The 15972-nt window shown below is 36.9% G+C and overlaps 1 protein-coding gene across 1 annotated transcript in view; it reads right to left on the bottom strand.

The window, feature by feature from the left end:
• Nucleotides 1-15972, bottom strand: part of Ptchd4 (patched domain containing 4) — a 191855-nt gene that overhangs the window by 132413 nt on the left and 43470 nt on the right. The window contains exon 3 of the mRNA XM_074081984.1: nucleotides 2-482. Coding sequence (XP_073938085.1) covers nucleotides 2-482 — 481 coding nt within the window. The remainder of the gene's footprint in view (nucleotide 1; nucleotides 483-15972) is intronic.

Here is a 15972-nt window from a genome sequence, read left to right as displayed (position 1 = left end):
CCCATGGCGAAGAACGGGATTCCCAGCAGGGTGGAGTTGTATTTCCCATCTGTGATGAAGAAGATCCCTGCTGCTGTGATGATGGAGATGCACACTGTGAGCACCCCCAGGAGGCCCAGGAAGGGCTTACCACGCAAGCAGTCCTTCATGGAGCTGGAAAGCATGGCTGTGGTCAGGACCAGCACGAGGCTCACTAGGACCTTGCTTCTGGCCAGGATGCTGGTCTTATGAAAGTCTCTCCAGAGGCTAAAGGATGCCAAAGAGTAGAGTTGGAGGTCTTGGTGCTCCTCCTGGAGCTTCCTCATAAGTTTACAGAACTCATTCTCCCACTTCTCCCCTATGAGGTCTTGGGTGGCAGAGCCATAGGTTTGGAGGTAGTACGTGATTTGAATGGCTCTAGCTGACTTGACCCGCTGATCTTTGCTGTTTGGCACTTCCACTACCCCGCCCAGTTGGTGTCCAATAAAACTGTTCCTCCCATCCTTGAAAAAAGAAAGAGAGGAGACTTCAGTTACCAGAAACATTCACATTCTAGGTAACAGTTTCTTACTATAAATGAAGAAGCACAGAAAGGCAAAGCTAGGTGCTCATGATTGTGGAACTGATGTGGATGGAGAAGCAAGTCATGAATTTAAATTCAATCTTTCAGAGCTCCATGGGATACCATGCATGATGATCAGGATTTAAAAAGATGCAAACAGAATGACAAAGCTATACAAGACTCCCACATGCATAGGAAAATATATGTAAATATTAGTTTGTTTTCCCAAAATACCCTCATTCCAACCATTTCCTTCTGTAGCAATTTGTTGTAATGACTTAATGCAAGATCAAGTTTATGATTTAGTTTTAGCCAGAAGTGAAGCATGATATGAGGTACCAATGTTCAAAAATTAAAATAACTATCAGCTTTCTAGAGTCAGACACACACCTATACCAACACACACAAACATGAATCTCCTTATTTCTTTTGTATGCCACTGTGGAATTATCATTGCATAGTACAGAAGAATACAAAAATACAGGTTCTTAAAGTAAATTTAATGATTTTGAAATGTTTCCTCAATATGATGTGCTCACTACAATCTTCCCTCCAAACACCTGCCTCACACTAAAGTTGACCAGTTGTTATTTACCTACAAACGACAGTGGAAAAAACTTCCAAATGAGAATAGCAAGGTTTTCAGGTATGGGTATGAAAAGTTATCTTGATTTCAGAGTTTGAAATGAGGTTGTATAAGAGTTTGGTTAGATTCTCAATCACTGCTTTTTAAGGCACACGGGAGTGAACACAGAGTAAGAACAGTAATTCTCATCCAGGTATCTCTCACTCAGAAGAAAATTCCTGAAAGCCACCACCAAATTTTAATCAACTTGGAAATTTTATTTTTGCTACAATTTTCATGTACTTCAATGGCAATTGTTATCAGAATGTTGACCCCAAAGCAGGCTGCAAGAGTATAGTATTGAAAATATGCTGCAATTATGGGTTGAGAAGCAGGCACAAAGGTAAATTTATGCCGTAGGAAATCTGTATGTGAACTGGATTAGGCAAGAAGTTCTCCTCACAAGGATGTAAAAGATTCAGAGCGGGAAACAGTTCTTTCCAGAGAGAGCAGTAGACAAGGGTAACAAACTCATTAGTGTAATGACTGTTGATGTTTTCATAGAACTATGAAGAATCTAGCAGACACATGAAATAATTGTTGTGGACTTATTTAATCCACACACCTATATCTAAGGAGGTTATTTGCATTTGTACTTTATCTTATACCAAAGCAACCCTAATATTTCAGAGTGTGTAGCAAGCACAAAAAAGTTTAAAAAGTTTACGAGGTACAAATGCTATTTATTTTTATAGGCCCCCCCATGTACCTATTCCCCCCCACACACGTTAAATAATCACAACCACTTTAATTAACTCAACATGGCCAACTCCAAATGCATAATACATTTCTTAATAAGAGTTTGATTTGTCTTTAATCCCAGCTACTCAAAAAATAGAGATTGGAAAAATCATTGTACAAAGTCAGCCTGGGGAAAAAAGTGAGATCACATCTCAATTAAACAAGCTGAATGTGACAGTGCATGACTGAAAATCCTAGTTGACCTAGAGGTGTAAGTAGGAGAATCATGGCCCAATGCTGGTCCATGGCAAAAGTGTGAGATCCTATGTGAAAAATAACTAAAGCAAAAAAAAAGGGGTAGGGGTGGGGGCTGAGGGGGCATGGCTTAGGGCTCAGTGGTAGAGTGCCTTCCTGGCAGGTGCAAGTCCCTGAATTCAAACCTCAGTACTGACAAAAGCAAAAATAGATTGGACTTCTTTCCCCTTTGTTGTATCTCCCACTTACATGGTAATTTTGCTATTTCCCTATCTCTTTACAATATAAATCTCAAACTGAAATTTGACCACAAGTTTCCAATGTTCTTTCCTGAAAAAGCCTATGGATGACCCAATGAGCTCTGAGTGGAAGGATAGGCAAGCTATGAAGAAGGAGCTGGGAATCAGAACTGAGAGGTTGTAAAATACAGTTTGTGTTTGCTCAGACACCCAAACTGCTCAATTCAACTTATTTTCATTTTAAGCTTGGTATAATTTTCTGTCTCCATCCTTCTATTTCTTTGAACTTCTATCTTTGAATTGGACTTGTGTTTTTGATAATTTGAAAAAGAAAGTATTTTAGAAGCTTTATTTTCTTAAGAATATGCGTCTGTCTTCCTGTACTCATTTCTGTCGTCAAAAAGAGTTCTCAGGGAACTTCAGCAGCAGCACAGAGACGTATGTGTCCCTCAGGCTTCATTTAGATGAAAAATAATGTGTCTGGACAAAAGTTAAAACTTTAAAGACAAGTATGGATTTTGAAATAATAGCAGATCATAATTGAATTTGACAAGGTGCTAACCCCCTTTTGAAGTTGTCTAATTTCCTTAGTTTTTTCTTACAAACTTATAAAAGATACATTTTTTTCCTGTCCTTTCCCATTATATTTAAATAAATGGGAATGAATTTCTTGCCATGTTCAGATACACTTTATGTACCTGAACAAAATACGTAAGACCTTTGGAATCCTGGAATCAAAAGTTCTATTGAAAGGCTTATAACTCGTACTGGCAGACATCCCAATCAACCCACTTGCTACCCTTCTGAGAAACACATTACATGTATGAGAAAATTCTCCTGTTTTTCAAGGAGTGGCAAAAGAACTTCTCTTCCTCAATTAAGTAATCACTAGATTCTTCTAAGTAGGAGAAACAAAGAATGAGTGCAAATATTATATTTTCTAGGCAGAACTTCCTTAGAGTAACAGAGAGAAGGATCATACATGGGTCATGTGACCTGAGTTGCAGCCTGTAGCTCACTCTAACTGAATAATAAATTGATAGCTGCTTTGTTTCCCATCTAGGCTTCTGTTTTCTCAGCTAAAATAGGAACAGATGTGAGTACATGAGCAAATGCTTCCATGGTATTGATATAAATTTTCAGCTCCATTTTTCTATGAATATATTGTACCTATCCAAAGAATTTGAAGAGAGCTGAACATCACAAATGATGTTACTACAACTAATAGAGTCAAGAATGCTTTATTTTCACATCTGGTCAAGATCTTGCCAATCACATGGTTTAATAGATTAGCAAGCCAAAGCACTCAAAGAAGACAAACCTGTCAAAGAACGTGAGGAACCCAGGGTTCAAGTCAGATCTTCTGATTCCACAGGTGACCTCTTCCAGAATTCCATGGGATTCATTTTAAAGAACTACTTTGGCCTCACTCTTTGTGATTAAAACTTATTTCAGTTGTAGATATTCTTTTCCGACATTTTTCCCTCCAACTAAAACAACTGCCTACCTAACACATATTTTCATTCAAACTCTTTCTTTCCCCAAAGAACTTCTTACCCAAACTCGAAAAATCTTTTAAATACAGGAATCACTATTACATCACAATGAAGGTAGTATTAAAATAAAAACCATGGCATGCTGTTTTCAATACTTCCCTGTTTCGGTGCTTTGCTGAACTCAACATGAACATGAGATGACTTTAGTTCCCTGGTTAACATCTGTGTGTACTTCTGCTTGTCTTTAATCTACTCTTTACAATACAGCTAGAATAATTTTAAAAGAAACCACATAATTTCTATACCTAAGACCTTTTCCTTCTTCCACTTGAACTAGAAATGAAATAGAAAAACTGTATCAGTCTTGCTGGACTGGCATGGCCCATACCTGAAGAAGCCTTCTGATTTGTTTCCTTCCCCCCTAATCCAACTTGTTTGGCCATTTCTTTCTATTCCTTGAACACATCAAGTTAATTTCCACCTCATGATCTTTGAGTCTGCTACCCCTTTGTCTGGAATATTTTTCTACATTCTTCTTAAAGCCAAGACTACTTCCTGTCATGGAGGTCTTTAAAGAAATCACTTGAATCCTATGATCTAAACTGGATACCTCCTTCCTTGAAATAATTCTATTGCATAGTCTTCTTTTGTGTTCTAACTCATAATGATTTCTGTCTGAAGTGATCTTACATATTCACTTAATTGCTCTTTTTCTGCTAGAATGTGTACTTGTTGAGAGCTCACACCTTTCTTGTTGTGTTCACTAATAGCTTCTCTGTGCCTCAAACAAGCTTCTTCTACAATAAACACGCCATAATATTTGTTAACTTAGTGAATTCACCTTTGGGTGTAAATTACTAATTATAGGTTATTTTTAGAGACTATTTTGCTAACATCAGGAACATAAGAGACAATTTTGTCCTTTTTTCAGTCTATTAGTCTCGTAACATTTCCCCAATCATTTCTGTTTCATATTCACTATGCACCAAAGAGATGCAGTAAGCTAGAGCAGGTGGACTTGGGAAATTGATTTGCATGGATCTTGGCCTGAAGACAAAGGATAGCACAAAATGCTCAAGGAACTAAAAGCAGTGATAGGATTTGAGGCTGGAGAAGAGGCAAGACTTCTTAAAGAAGAACCAAGAAAGCCTTCTTAAGGTGTTGGGCTTAACCGTTCTTCAATGTGAAACCACTGGTGGGTTTCAAGCAGAAGAATGACTTGCTTTACATTTTGAAGGGCTTACTCTCATGCACTGTGGAAAAAGGCTTAGTGAGAAAAGATGGTACTGAAGGAAAGAGTTCAGTTACAAAGTCCCTGCAGTATTTCAGATTCTTGATGCAGCACAAGAAAATGTCAGTGAAGGCAGTCTTTGGTAGGTAAATTGTTACAAGATGAATCAAAAAAATTACAGGTCATGATGGCTATAAAGCATCTTATCCATTATCTTTCCAGTAGCAATAATTGTGGAAAAAATATTCTTGGTATCTTTAGCTTTTATTTCATTTAAGGTTACTACTTTGTAAGCTTTTAAAATTACTTCCACCCAATCCACACCTCTACAGTGAAAAGGAAGTTAAATTCAGAGATAAGACCAATGAATAAATTTGTAAGAAGATAAGAATCATAGACAATTGAGCAGAGAAAAAAATTACTTGATTATGCTGTGAAATTACAGGGAGGAAGAATAGTATTTGCTCAATCTATATGCTAGGTTGACATCCACTTATATTCTGTTATTGCAAAATACTCTGGCAGCACAACTTTTGTCCAAAGCAATTGTAATTTGGATTTTATTGATTTTCAATGAGGCAGACACTGTAAGAATTTTGGAAACTTTTAGTTTCTTTTGTTGCTAAAAAGAAAATTTTCCTGTGTATGACAGAAGATGACATTTCTAAAAGAAAAAGAAGGTTTAATTTGTTTTGTTTGAATAATAATTTTCCAATGTATCTCTTTTGTTTCAGCTCCAGCATCAACTGTGTAGAAAAACTAGGATTAAATAAACGATTGGTTATTTTGAGTTTCCATTCCAGGACTGCACATTTAAGAGAATAAGCAAGGTATTTATTTTTAAAAAATTTTAAAAAAATCTCCAAAATGAAAACTTTATGAACAGTAAAATGCCCCCAATTAAAGAATAAATTAAATTCCTTTCTTCATATTACTAAGCTAGTAAAGTGCCATGGTATATTTTAGACTTGTTTTTTTTTAAGGTGAAGTTCAAAAAACAAGGTTTCTATGTTGCTGAAATGAAATAAAATCTTTAGCCAGCCAGAGTATAAAGTAATTTAACAGAGTACTGTCGCATATCAGTGAACCAAGACTTAGCTGGATTTTTAAAATATACATGGCAGACTCAGAACCAAGACTTAAGAACTTCATATGTGTAATCCTAGGCAACTCTTCCAGGCACTCTATGAAGAAGTGCTATACTGAAGTAACCATAAGTCATCAATGAAGACAGGTGGCCAAAAGAGAAGATGTAGGGAGCATGATTACACGCTATGAGCACACAGCAAATCACTGTTTCTGGCTCCAACACTCATGTTTTTAACACAACTGCATATGTATTGGGATAATTTAAGAGTATACTTGAGAGAAAGGGAGTTCAATATAGTGTTTATGTGTACAGTTTCATGATGCTGTCTTGTTTAGGGTCTTGGCCACAACACTGACAGGCTGTGCAAGGCTCATAAGCACATTAGTCTTATTACTACTAAAGATAAAAATCATAAGGCCATGTGGGGAAATGCTACATATATACTGTAGTGTTGAGTAGTGCTGAGATAGGGTTGGGTATTGTTCTTATTAATATGTCACAAATGAAATATTTAAGTCGTACAGCTTATTCAGTCAGTCATTTAAGATTATCCCCTATTTCCTAGCAGATGTCTCTAGGGTGCTAGAAAGAACACAGGGCATAAGACAAAGTCATCTGGTTTCAAGTTCCATTTCTGTTACAATAAGTGGGGTGACAAAGGAGATGCTGTTTGCCTTCTCTGAATGCCAAATGTCTCAGCTCCAAAAGAAAGGTTTGTTTTTTACTACCTCAAGGTCTAATTTTCTCTACATTTAATAATCCATTAGTGGTAAGGCCATAAAATACTGTAAAGTATGTTAGAGAAATCTGCCCTAAGGGGAAAAAATAGAAATAAGAAGGAAGGGGAAACACAAGATGGACCCATGTTCATTTCCATTGAAGTAAGAAGTTTTCACCTTTTCCTAAATCTGGACCAAGTCACTTTTACTCCTGTTTCAAGTAATCTCCAGAGAGAACTCTTTTCAAATTGAAAAATATGTTTGTCCCTTTTACCTAGATATAAGTTGTCTCTCAGTAGCCCAGATAAATTAATTTTATTTCTTAGATAGGAAATTTGTTTTTCCTTCAGGTTTCTATAGAATTTGCTTAGTACATAGTGGAATAAATACATTGAAATTTTCCTTTACCTATACACAATATTTATATAAATTTATAAACAGTGCATAGAAATAAAGATCTGAATTAAATGTGGGCCCTATAAATATCACCTTTCTATTTCTCTGTAACTCTGTTTGTTCCCTTATTCCCCAAATTTCCATTTAAGACAATATTTTGATTTTTTGGTAAATCTTTTACAAAGGAATCATAATGACTATTCAGGAAAGTATTTTATATGGAGCAGCACTCAATAGTAGACACTTCTGATGCTGAACTGCACTGAGGAAGTGGCCTTCACTGACTGGAGCATTTGAGGAATGCATAAATCCCTATGTATAGTGACCTCAACCTCCAACCTCTTTGGTAGAATATTGAAAGCCCTGCCATTATAATCTTTCTTTTGAACTGAGAAACTCTCTCCTTAAAAGGCTCAGTTTACAGCCACAGGCTATAAAAGGAGTGTGACATGTAGGCCATTAGCACCTCTGCATGGAAAAAACAGATCAATCTGAGGACCTACAGGGGCAAACCTCAGAGCAAAGCTCAAAACATCCTCCCAGTGATGGGAAGGTTGGGAGAGATCAAAAAGTTTAGTTATTGCAGGTATCTATGTGCAGTACTAGGGTGGGGAACACATGGGTGGAAGGAGGCAAGAGGAACAGAATCATTTATTGGTTCAGGAAATACTCAGTGAGCTCCTGTTTAGTGTCAGGTGCTTCTGGGGATAGAATGGTGAACAGCTACAGTTCTTAACTTCAAAGAGTCTATGATTCTGGGGTGGAATGGGAGAGAGTGTGACACAGGTGACATAAGTAGATAGAGAGACTATATATATATATATATATAGTACCAGTTAACACAAGATCTTAAGAGAGTATTAAGAAGGAATCTCCTCATTTAGGAGGTACTAATAAGTCCTTTCAAAGAAGGTGGCATCTCAGCTGAGACCAGAAGCATAACAACTACCCAAGTGAAGGGAGTTTCTGGTGCACATGAAGCAAAATGGTCTTCCAGGCAGAGGGAAGAGCACGCATAAGGCCTTGGCAGGAAAGTAAGTGTGTTGTGTTCCTAGAATCTACAGTTCTAGGGATGATGCAGAGACAGTAGTGAATATGGACACTTGTTCATTCAATTGCTTTCTTTGGCTTCAACCTGAAAAATGAATTTCTGGTGTGCTTTGAAGAAGGAAATTTGCCATAGAGAGGGGCCATGGCATTGACAGATAGGTAGGTGATAGATAGATTTGCCTTCTTCACAGCTTTCTCTAAGCAAATCTTACCTAATATTGCATGAGCATTAAAAAATATCTTTGTGCTTGGCATGGTGAGCACACCTCTAATCCCAGCAATTGGTAGGTGAAGGCAGAAATACTGTGAGTTCTAGACTAGCCTGGGCTACAAAGTGAATCCTGTCTCAAAAAAAAAGAAGAGAGGGAGAGAGATATTTTTAGCAATCTATAGAATGCACACTGTTCTGAACATAAACTTTCCACACACCTGTGCTTTTTCCAAAGAACTGCCTCTTCTGGAGTGCTAAAGGCATCATGGAAAAAATTTATATTTTAGAGGTGTGATAATTATTGGAAGTTATATAGACATTCTGAAGATTCTTCATCATTCCAATAAGTTAAAACATATTGGTACTGAATGTCTAGGAAAGTGGATTGCTGGTCTTGGTGTACAAAACAAGATAAAGACAAATAGATGGAAGATAATGTCTCTTTCTTCAAAGAGTTTATACTTTTGTTATAGAAACAAAACACAGAAATACAATAGCAAGAGAATAATGCAGCAAGGAACATTACAATACAAAACACTGCTAAGGAATCGAGGTAAGCACTGGAGCTACAAAATTACATACACACAGTATGATCTCAGTCATTAAAAGTAAATATTCACATATAAATACTGTAGGGAAACACAGTGGCTCATATTTGGTACAGGTTTACAAATCATTTCTGCTTTTGTAGTTAGCCTATTTCATATTATCTTGAAAAAAATCTGATTAACTCATTAATAAAAATAATTAATGTAAATGTGTTAGTGGAATTGAACAAAGGGGTAGACTGAAATGACAGGGATAAGTCAGGTGTGACATCGAATAAAGTTTCCCTTAGGCAGTGGAGGAAGAAGAAAGGCCATGAACTAGGACCCCCTTATTCTCAGGTTCAAGTTCTAAGCAATCTGCCTCATAGCTCCTAAGGCAACGCAAGCTATGACAGTTCATCCTTTCTTCTCGTGGAGGAACATGGTTTTGCCCATTGGGGCACAGTGGATAAAGTATTCTACTTGAAACCACAGGTGAGTAACAGCTGTGGACTGGAGAGCAATGTGCTGCCACACAGCTCCTGAGCCAATCTGACTTCGTACTTGTCTAAATGATGTTTTCTTATCAAAGAAGAGATAGTGCAGTCCTTGGTGTCTTCATATCATATCACTTTCTTTTTTTTTATTATTTTATTATTCATATGTGCATACAATGCTTGGGTCATTTCTCCCCCCTGCCCCCACCCCCTCCCTTACCACCCACTCCGCCCCCTCTCTCTCCCCCCACTCCCTCAATACCCAGCAGAAACTATTTTGCCCTTATTTCTAATTTTGTTGTAGAGAGAGTATAAGCAATAATAGGAAGGAACAAGGATTTTTGCTGGTTGAGATAAGGATAGCTATACAGGGAGTTGACTCACATTAATTTCCTGTGTGTGTGTGTTACCTTCTAGATTAATATATCACTGTCTTGTTATTGAACTTGAGTTCTGAAAAAGCCCTTTTGTGGTTCTTTTTAACTTTTGCCTTTTTATCTTTTTATCCCATACTTCTTCCTTTAATTTGATAACAAAGGCTAAATCAATTTTTGAGGATTTGCTATGCATAAAGCATCATGGTAAGTGAAATCTGGTTTATAGTTTTCTTGAATTTATGTAATCACAGAGGTCTAGATTATGAAGTTGAATAAAACTTCAGGAAATATGCGATTGGTTTATGTAATTTGGAAATAGTGTTAGCATTTAGGAACTCCATTTTTCTAATTTCTATTTTGCTTTGCTTTCCAAGATTATAACAAATTTTTATTCAAAGAGAACTCTTTGGATAATTAATACATATTCCTACTAGAATTCAAAGTTCATTGAAGATAGAGAATAAAGATGGTACTTTTTCCTAGCTAAAAGAAAGAAATATTGGGGACATACCTCTAGGAAATGTAGAAGAATGGGCACAGTATGAAATAACATGAATCAACAGTGTACCTTTTATTTGCATCTGTGGGTAAGGTTAGCTGTGTCTTAACTTTCTGATGAAACAAAAATGACACTCTTGTATCTTTACTGAAGGTGGTTCTGATCTTATATCATTGTCTTTTATCAACATCCTCTTTACCTGTTCTTTGATTCATCTCTTTTCTTTTTCCTCCTTTGTTCCCTCTCCTTCTTCTCTCTCTCTCTCTCTCTCTCTCTCTCTCTCTCTGAGTGTTTCCTCCCTGTGTTCTTTCTCTTTCCCTTTCCATCTGTGTCTTTTCTTTATTTGAAAGATAACTACCTTAAAACTACAGGGAGGGATAATTATTGAGCTATGCCAGTAAAATACTAGATAAAGAAAACAGCACTTGCTTAAATCCATTTTATCTTCACTAAATTACCTTTTCTTTGTAATCCCCAATAGGACTGACATGCTTTGAAAATATAGTTTGTGATATACATCCTAATGAGATCCATGCAGTTGTTCTTTACTATGACCAAGGCATTCAGACACAATTATTAAAATAATTGAAAGCCTTTTGATAAAGCCAATAAAGTAAGTTACCTCCTATCTTGCAGTTCCACGTGGGAGTTACTTATTGTTTTTCTTAGCATGGGAATAGAGAGTGCAATTGTTCACCTTTGCATGTGTATTAACATTTTCTCCGCTTATGTGATGCATTTTAGAAAAGAGCATGCATTAATCTTTATATTAAATGTTATATTTGTGGGTATCTGGCAAGGGGAACACATAGGAGGCTTTGGAAAGTAAAATTGTTTTTAAAAATTTGCACTTCAAAGCATAGTGCTTGTTTTTTACACAATACTTTGCCTTATTGCAAAGTTCATTAAAGATATAAAAGATAATTACATATTTTTATTTCCTGAGAGGAAAAAATATCCCTTTCTGGTTGTCTTTAAGGTTAATATTAAAGTTAGTTTGCACTGTATTTACAAGTATTTGCCTGATGTGCTTAAAACAAGCTAAGTATATAATAAGCAAGGAAATAAGTCAGAAGCACATTAAACTATGTCTTATGAATATAGACTAGCGTTAGTAAGGCATGTAAAATTTCAGGTGGGTGATACCAGTTCATGGAACACTTATCTACATGTGTTTTTAGTTTTATATCTTTGTGAGGTTTTTCAATTAATAATATTCACAAATTGCCCTCTTTCATTTGATCGCATATTCTCATTTTTATTTAGAAAATACAGTTGCTTTAATAAATCGTGAGGTAGTAAATTACAATCGCTAGAAGAAATAATTAGATAATCAAAAAATGTTTTGACAGTGGATTTATTTAGATTTCTACTTAATGGAGGAAAATATTAAGGTAGACAGTCTCTTTACAGTGAAAGCAATCATCACAGTGTTAGGCCAATTTTAAGCAGGCCTGCTCAAATTCTAGCCCTGGGAATTTGACTGACCCCACTACATGAATATGACTGCTGCTTCTTCCATGCCACATAAGTATTCTTCCTCACCATGTCACTTCTGATATCACCTAGTCTCATACCTCACAGGGTTTGGAGACAAGATTTCTGATCAAAATTGAACTCTTCTTTTTGTTGATTTTAGTTTTAGCAGCCCAGTTTCTTGTCATTTCACAATATTTTTTTTTCTTCAAATTACCACCTTTATCTTAAAGCACAAAACTTTAGCCTAGGGAATTCTTCCGGCCTGTTATTTACAGACAGATTGGAAATGGACTGAGATCTCTTCCCTGTTCTTCAGAAGGGAGAGCCACAGTGCATAGTGGAGGTCAAAGGACTTGTTCACATGGCAGTTAAGGCACTCCACTTTGGCATTACAGGGAATATGACTGGAAATAAGTTTGGCTTTAAATTTAGGAAATTTGGTCCCGTACTCTCATCTAGTCACTTATATACTAAGGCTATGATTTTTATAACATTACTCAGTTTCTCTAAGCCTCTTTCTTCAGCTATAAAAGGAGACTATCTAGCTCATGAGCTTTACTATCAGAGTAAAGTTTGATTATATTTGAAGAGGGATGGCACCCTGTGTGTTATTTTATAAGGGCTCTATCAACAGTTACTACCTAATTACAAAATGATGGTTGAGTGATTCACTGATCTTAACAAAATAAGTAAAAATAGATCATGCCTCTTGACACCAAAACATTCCTTCAAACTTCAGCTTACACTTCAAACACAGAATATTTCTAGGACTCTCTAGGGTGAAAAAAAGGAACAAGGACTAAAAAGAAGGAGCAAGGGCTAGTGGAGTGACTCAAGCAGTAAAAGCACCTGCTTAGCAAGAGTGAGGTCCTGATTCAAACTCCAGTGCCACCCAAGAAAAGAAAGAAGAAGCAGAAGAAGAAGAAGAAGAAGAAGAAGAAGAAGAAGAAGAAGAAGAAGAAGAAGAAGAAGAAGAAGAAGAAAAGAAAGAAAGAAAGAAAGAAAGAAGAAGAAGAAGAAGAAGAAGAAGAAGAAGAAGAAGAAGAAGAAGAAGAAGAAGAAGGAGAAGAAGAAGAAGAAACAGATTTAGCTGTGCCTGCTCCAGTTCTACAGGTTCACTCTCTATATAACACAGGGCTTACTTCTAGGGCAATGCAAGTTTGAAAGACAGACTGGTACTTTAAAGGGAAACCTAAAATAGTTGGCTCAGATTTCCCTCTAATATACTCCAAGTGACCACCTAGACATTGGCTGTCTCTAATCTGGGAAATAATTCATTGTCAGAGCAAAGTTGCGGGGACAACTGAGCTGAAAGAATTTACTCTCCTTTATTGTAGACATCCCAGGATCCCTTAGGAGTTAGGGTCAGGTCTACCTGTCAGCAAAGCCACTTGCTCTTATTCCAAGTACCAAACAGATGAGACTTCAGGGTGTAGCAAATTCCATAATGGAAAAGCATGTCTGCAGTTTTGTGGCAAGCTCTGCAGGCAAGACTGTGAGATGAAAGAACCAAAACTGATTCTACAATACATAGGTGCTCCCACACAAGGGCCCTCTGAGCCATAAAGGAGCCTGTCATAGTTTCCTTGAAAATAATCACTTATCTTTAAATTTCATACATAAAAAGAAGTGATTCTGCTTTCTTTCCCATGGTTTAATTTTGTGTTTGCTGATGCATTATTTGAATATTGTACTGGGTTATTCAGAGAAGTATAATTTCATCAAGACAATTTGCAGGGAACTTTGATTTTAATATGTTCTTTTCAATATTTTGTGTTTGCTATACATTAAACATTCTCTAATGTTCTGTAACATGTCACAAGCACCACTGATATTTGCTGAAGAACACCCAGAACACTGTGTCTATTGTAGTGTTGATATAAATTCAGTGTGTTACATCATCCCCACCAATAGCACATATCTTAATTCAAAGGACTTGCTTATATTAAAGTGAAGATACTGAAACACACACACACACACACACACACACACGAGTAAGAAATGTTAATACAAAAGGGTGCCTGTAGATATTGCTCCCAACTTAACACATTTAAGAAAGAACGAGTTTTTGAGAGCAGCTGCTACTCACAAAGCCGTTTTACAGACACAAAAATATAAAAGTCTGGTGCACTGTTCTTAAACTCTGCCTTTTTCCATTAGTGCAACACAATTAATTTCCTAAAATTTTGCAAGTAGTCAGGTGACTAGAGGAAGAAGGTGAAAGGCTCGCTTCTTTAGACAGATTATGTAAAAAAAGCAATTTAATATCCTTCATTTACATGGAAGTACTTTAACTTGTTAAGTGGGTGTCTGCTTCGACTGAAAGCTCAGGACAATTTGAAGCCACTGCAATTAGTTACATAAGCAGGTATTAGTGGGAAGGCCTTTCAAATGCATATTGCTATATCAATGCATTGTTAAAAATACCAATAATAACAACCACCAAAAACAACACTCCCTCAGAACAGGGGCTGACAGCTGCCTGGATCTCAGCAGAACTGTGACATGAAAACACTAAGCAGACTCCAGTGGAATGAGGGGTGCTCAGGACTGGGCTGCTTAGTCTGGAAAACTTAAGCACCACTGATGTGATCTCACTATGAACCTGCTGTGCCCACCAACAGCAATTTGAACAGTGACCTGACAGCTACTGCTCACCCAGAATGGGAGTCATCAGATCAGTAGGAGTCTTTTGTAACCTTCTCAGGAATTTGGAATAGTTGCCACTGAAAATCTTTACAACTGTCTAATGAAATGTATGTGTGTGAAATTCCCTGTGGTAGTAATATGAAGAATGGTTTGAAACATGTGTGTGTACGTAAGTCTAAGCGTATGTTGGGATTTACAGTAATACTAGTAGGAAGGTGAATGAGTAGATTTCAAAAGATATCCACGTTCAAATAGAACACGAAACTTACGCAAATGACAACAGACAGAAGAGAAAATGAGTTAGCCCAATATTGCAAAAATACAATAGGTATATTTGGTGGTTGACTGTTTGTGAGAAATGCAGGACAGAAAGGAGAAGTAGAACAAGGCTCCATTTGCTACTCAAGAACCTAGAAGACCATGTTGCAGCTACAGAGCTGAAAACCTTCGTGTGAGACTAAGGGAAGTGAAATCGAGCTGTCTGTACTGAGTTTTAGATAACAGAAAAACATCAAGGTAAAGTACTTACAAATAAGTAAAATTTTGTATGGTTTACTTAGGAGAGAGGGTAGAGATTAAGAGTCTTAGTTTGACCAAACTTCAGCCAAGCCTTCTATATCATATGTCAGTATATTGTGAGGAAGCATGTACCTGTAAGAATGGGAAGTGGTGTCAGAGTGGGAGAAAATATTTGCCAGCTGTACATCAGACATAGGACTGATAACCAGAATATACAGGGAACCTAAGAAACTAAACTCTCCCCAAATCAATGAACCAATAAAGAAATGGGCAACTGAAGTAAACAGAACTTTCTCAAAAGAAGAAATTCAAATGGCCAAAAAACATAAGAAAAAATACTCACCATCTCTAGCCATAAAGGAAGTGAAAATCAAAACCACACTAAGATTCCACCTCACCCCTGTTAGAATAGCTATTATCAAAAACACCACCAACAGGTGTTGGTGAGGATGCGGGGAAAAAGGAACCCTCCTACACTGGTGGGAATGCAAACTAGTGCAACCACTCTGGAAAAAAATGTGGAGGCTCCTTAAAAATCTAAACATAGATCTGCCATATGATCCAGCAATCCCACTCCTGGGGATACACCTAAAGAAATGAAACACAGGTTACTCCAGAGGCACCTGCACACCTAAGTTCATTGCAGTGCTATTCACAATAGCCAAGTTACGGAAACAACCAAGATGCCCCACTACTGATGAATGGATCAAGAAAATGTGGTACTTGTACACAATGGAATTTTACTCAGCTATGAAGAAGAATGAAATCTTATCATTTTCAAGTGAATGGATGGAACTGTAGAACATCATTCTGAGCGAGGTTAGCCAGGCTCAGAAGACCAAAAATCATATGTTTTCCCTCATCTGTGGACTTTAGATATAGGGCAAATGC

This window comes from Castor canadensis, chromosome 8 (assembly GCF_047511655.1).
Source record: "Castor canadensis chromosome 8, mCasCan1.hap1v2, whole genome shotgun sequence".
Classification (NCBI taxonomy): domain Eukaryota; kingdom Metazoa; phylum Chordata; class Mammalia; order Rodentia; family Castoridae; genus Castor; species Castor canadensis.
The sequence above is the reverse complement of the archived record's forward strand: the minus strand, read 5'-3'. Positions and strand labels throughout refer to the sequence as shown.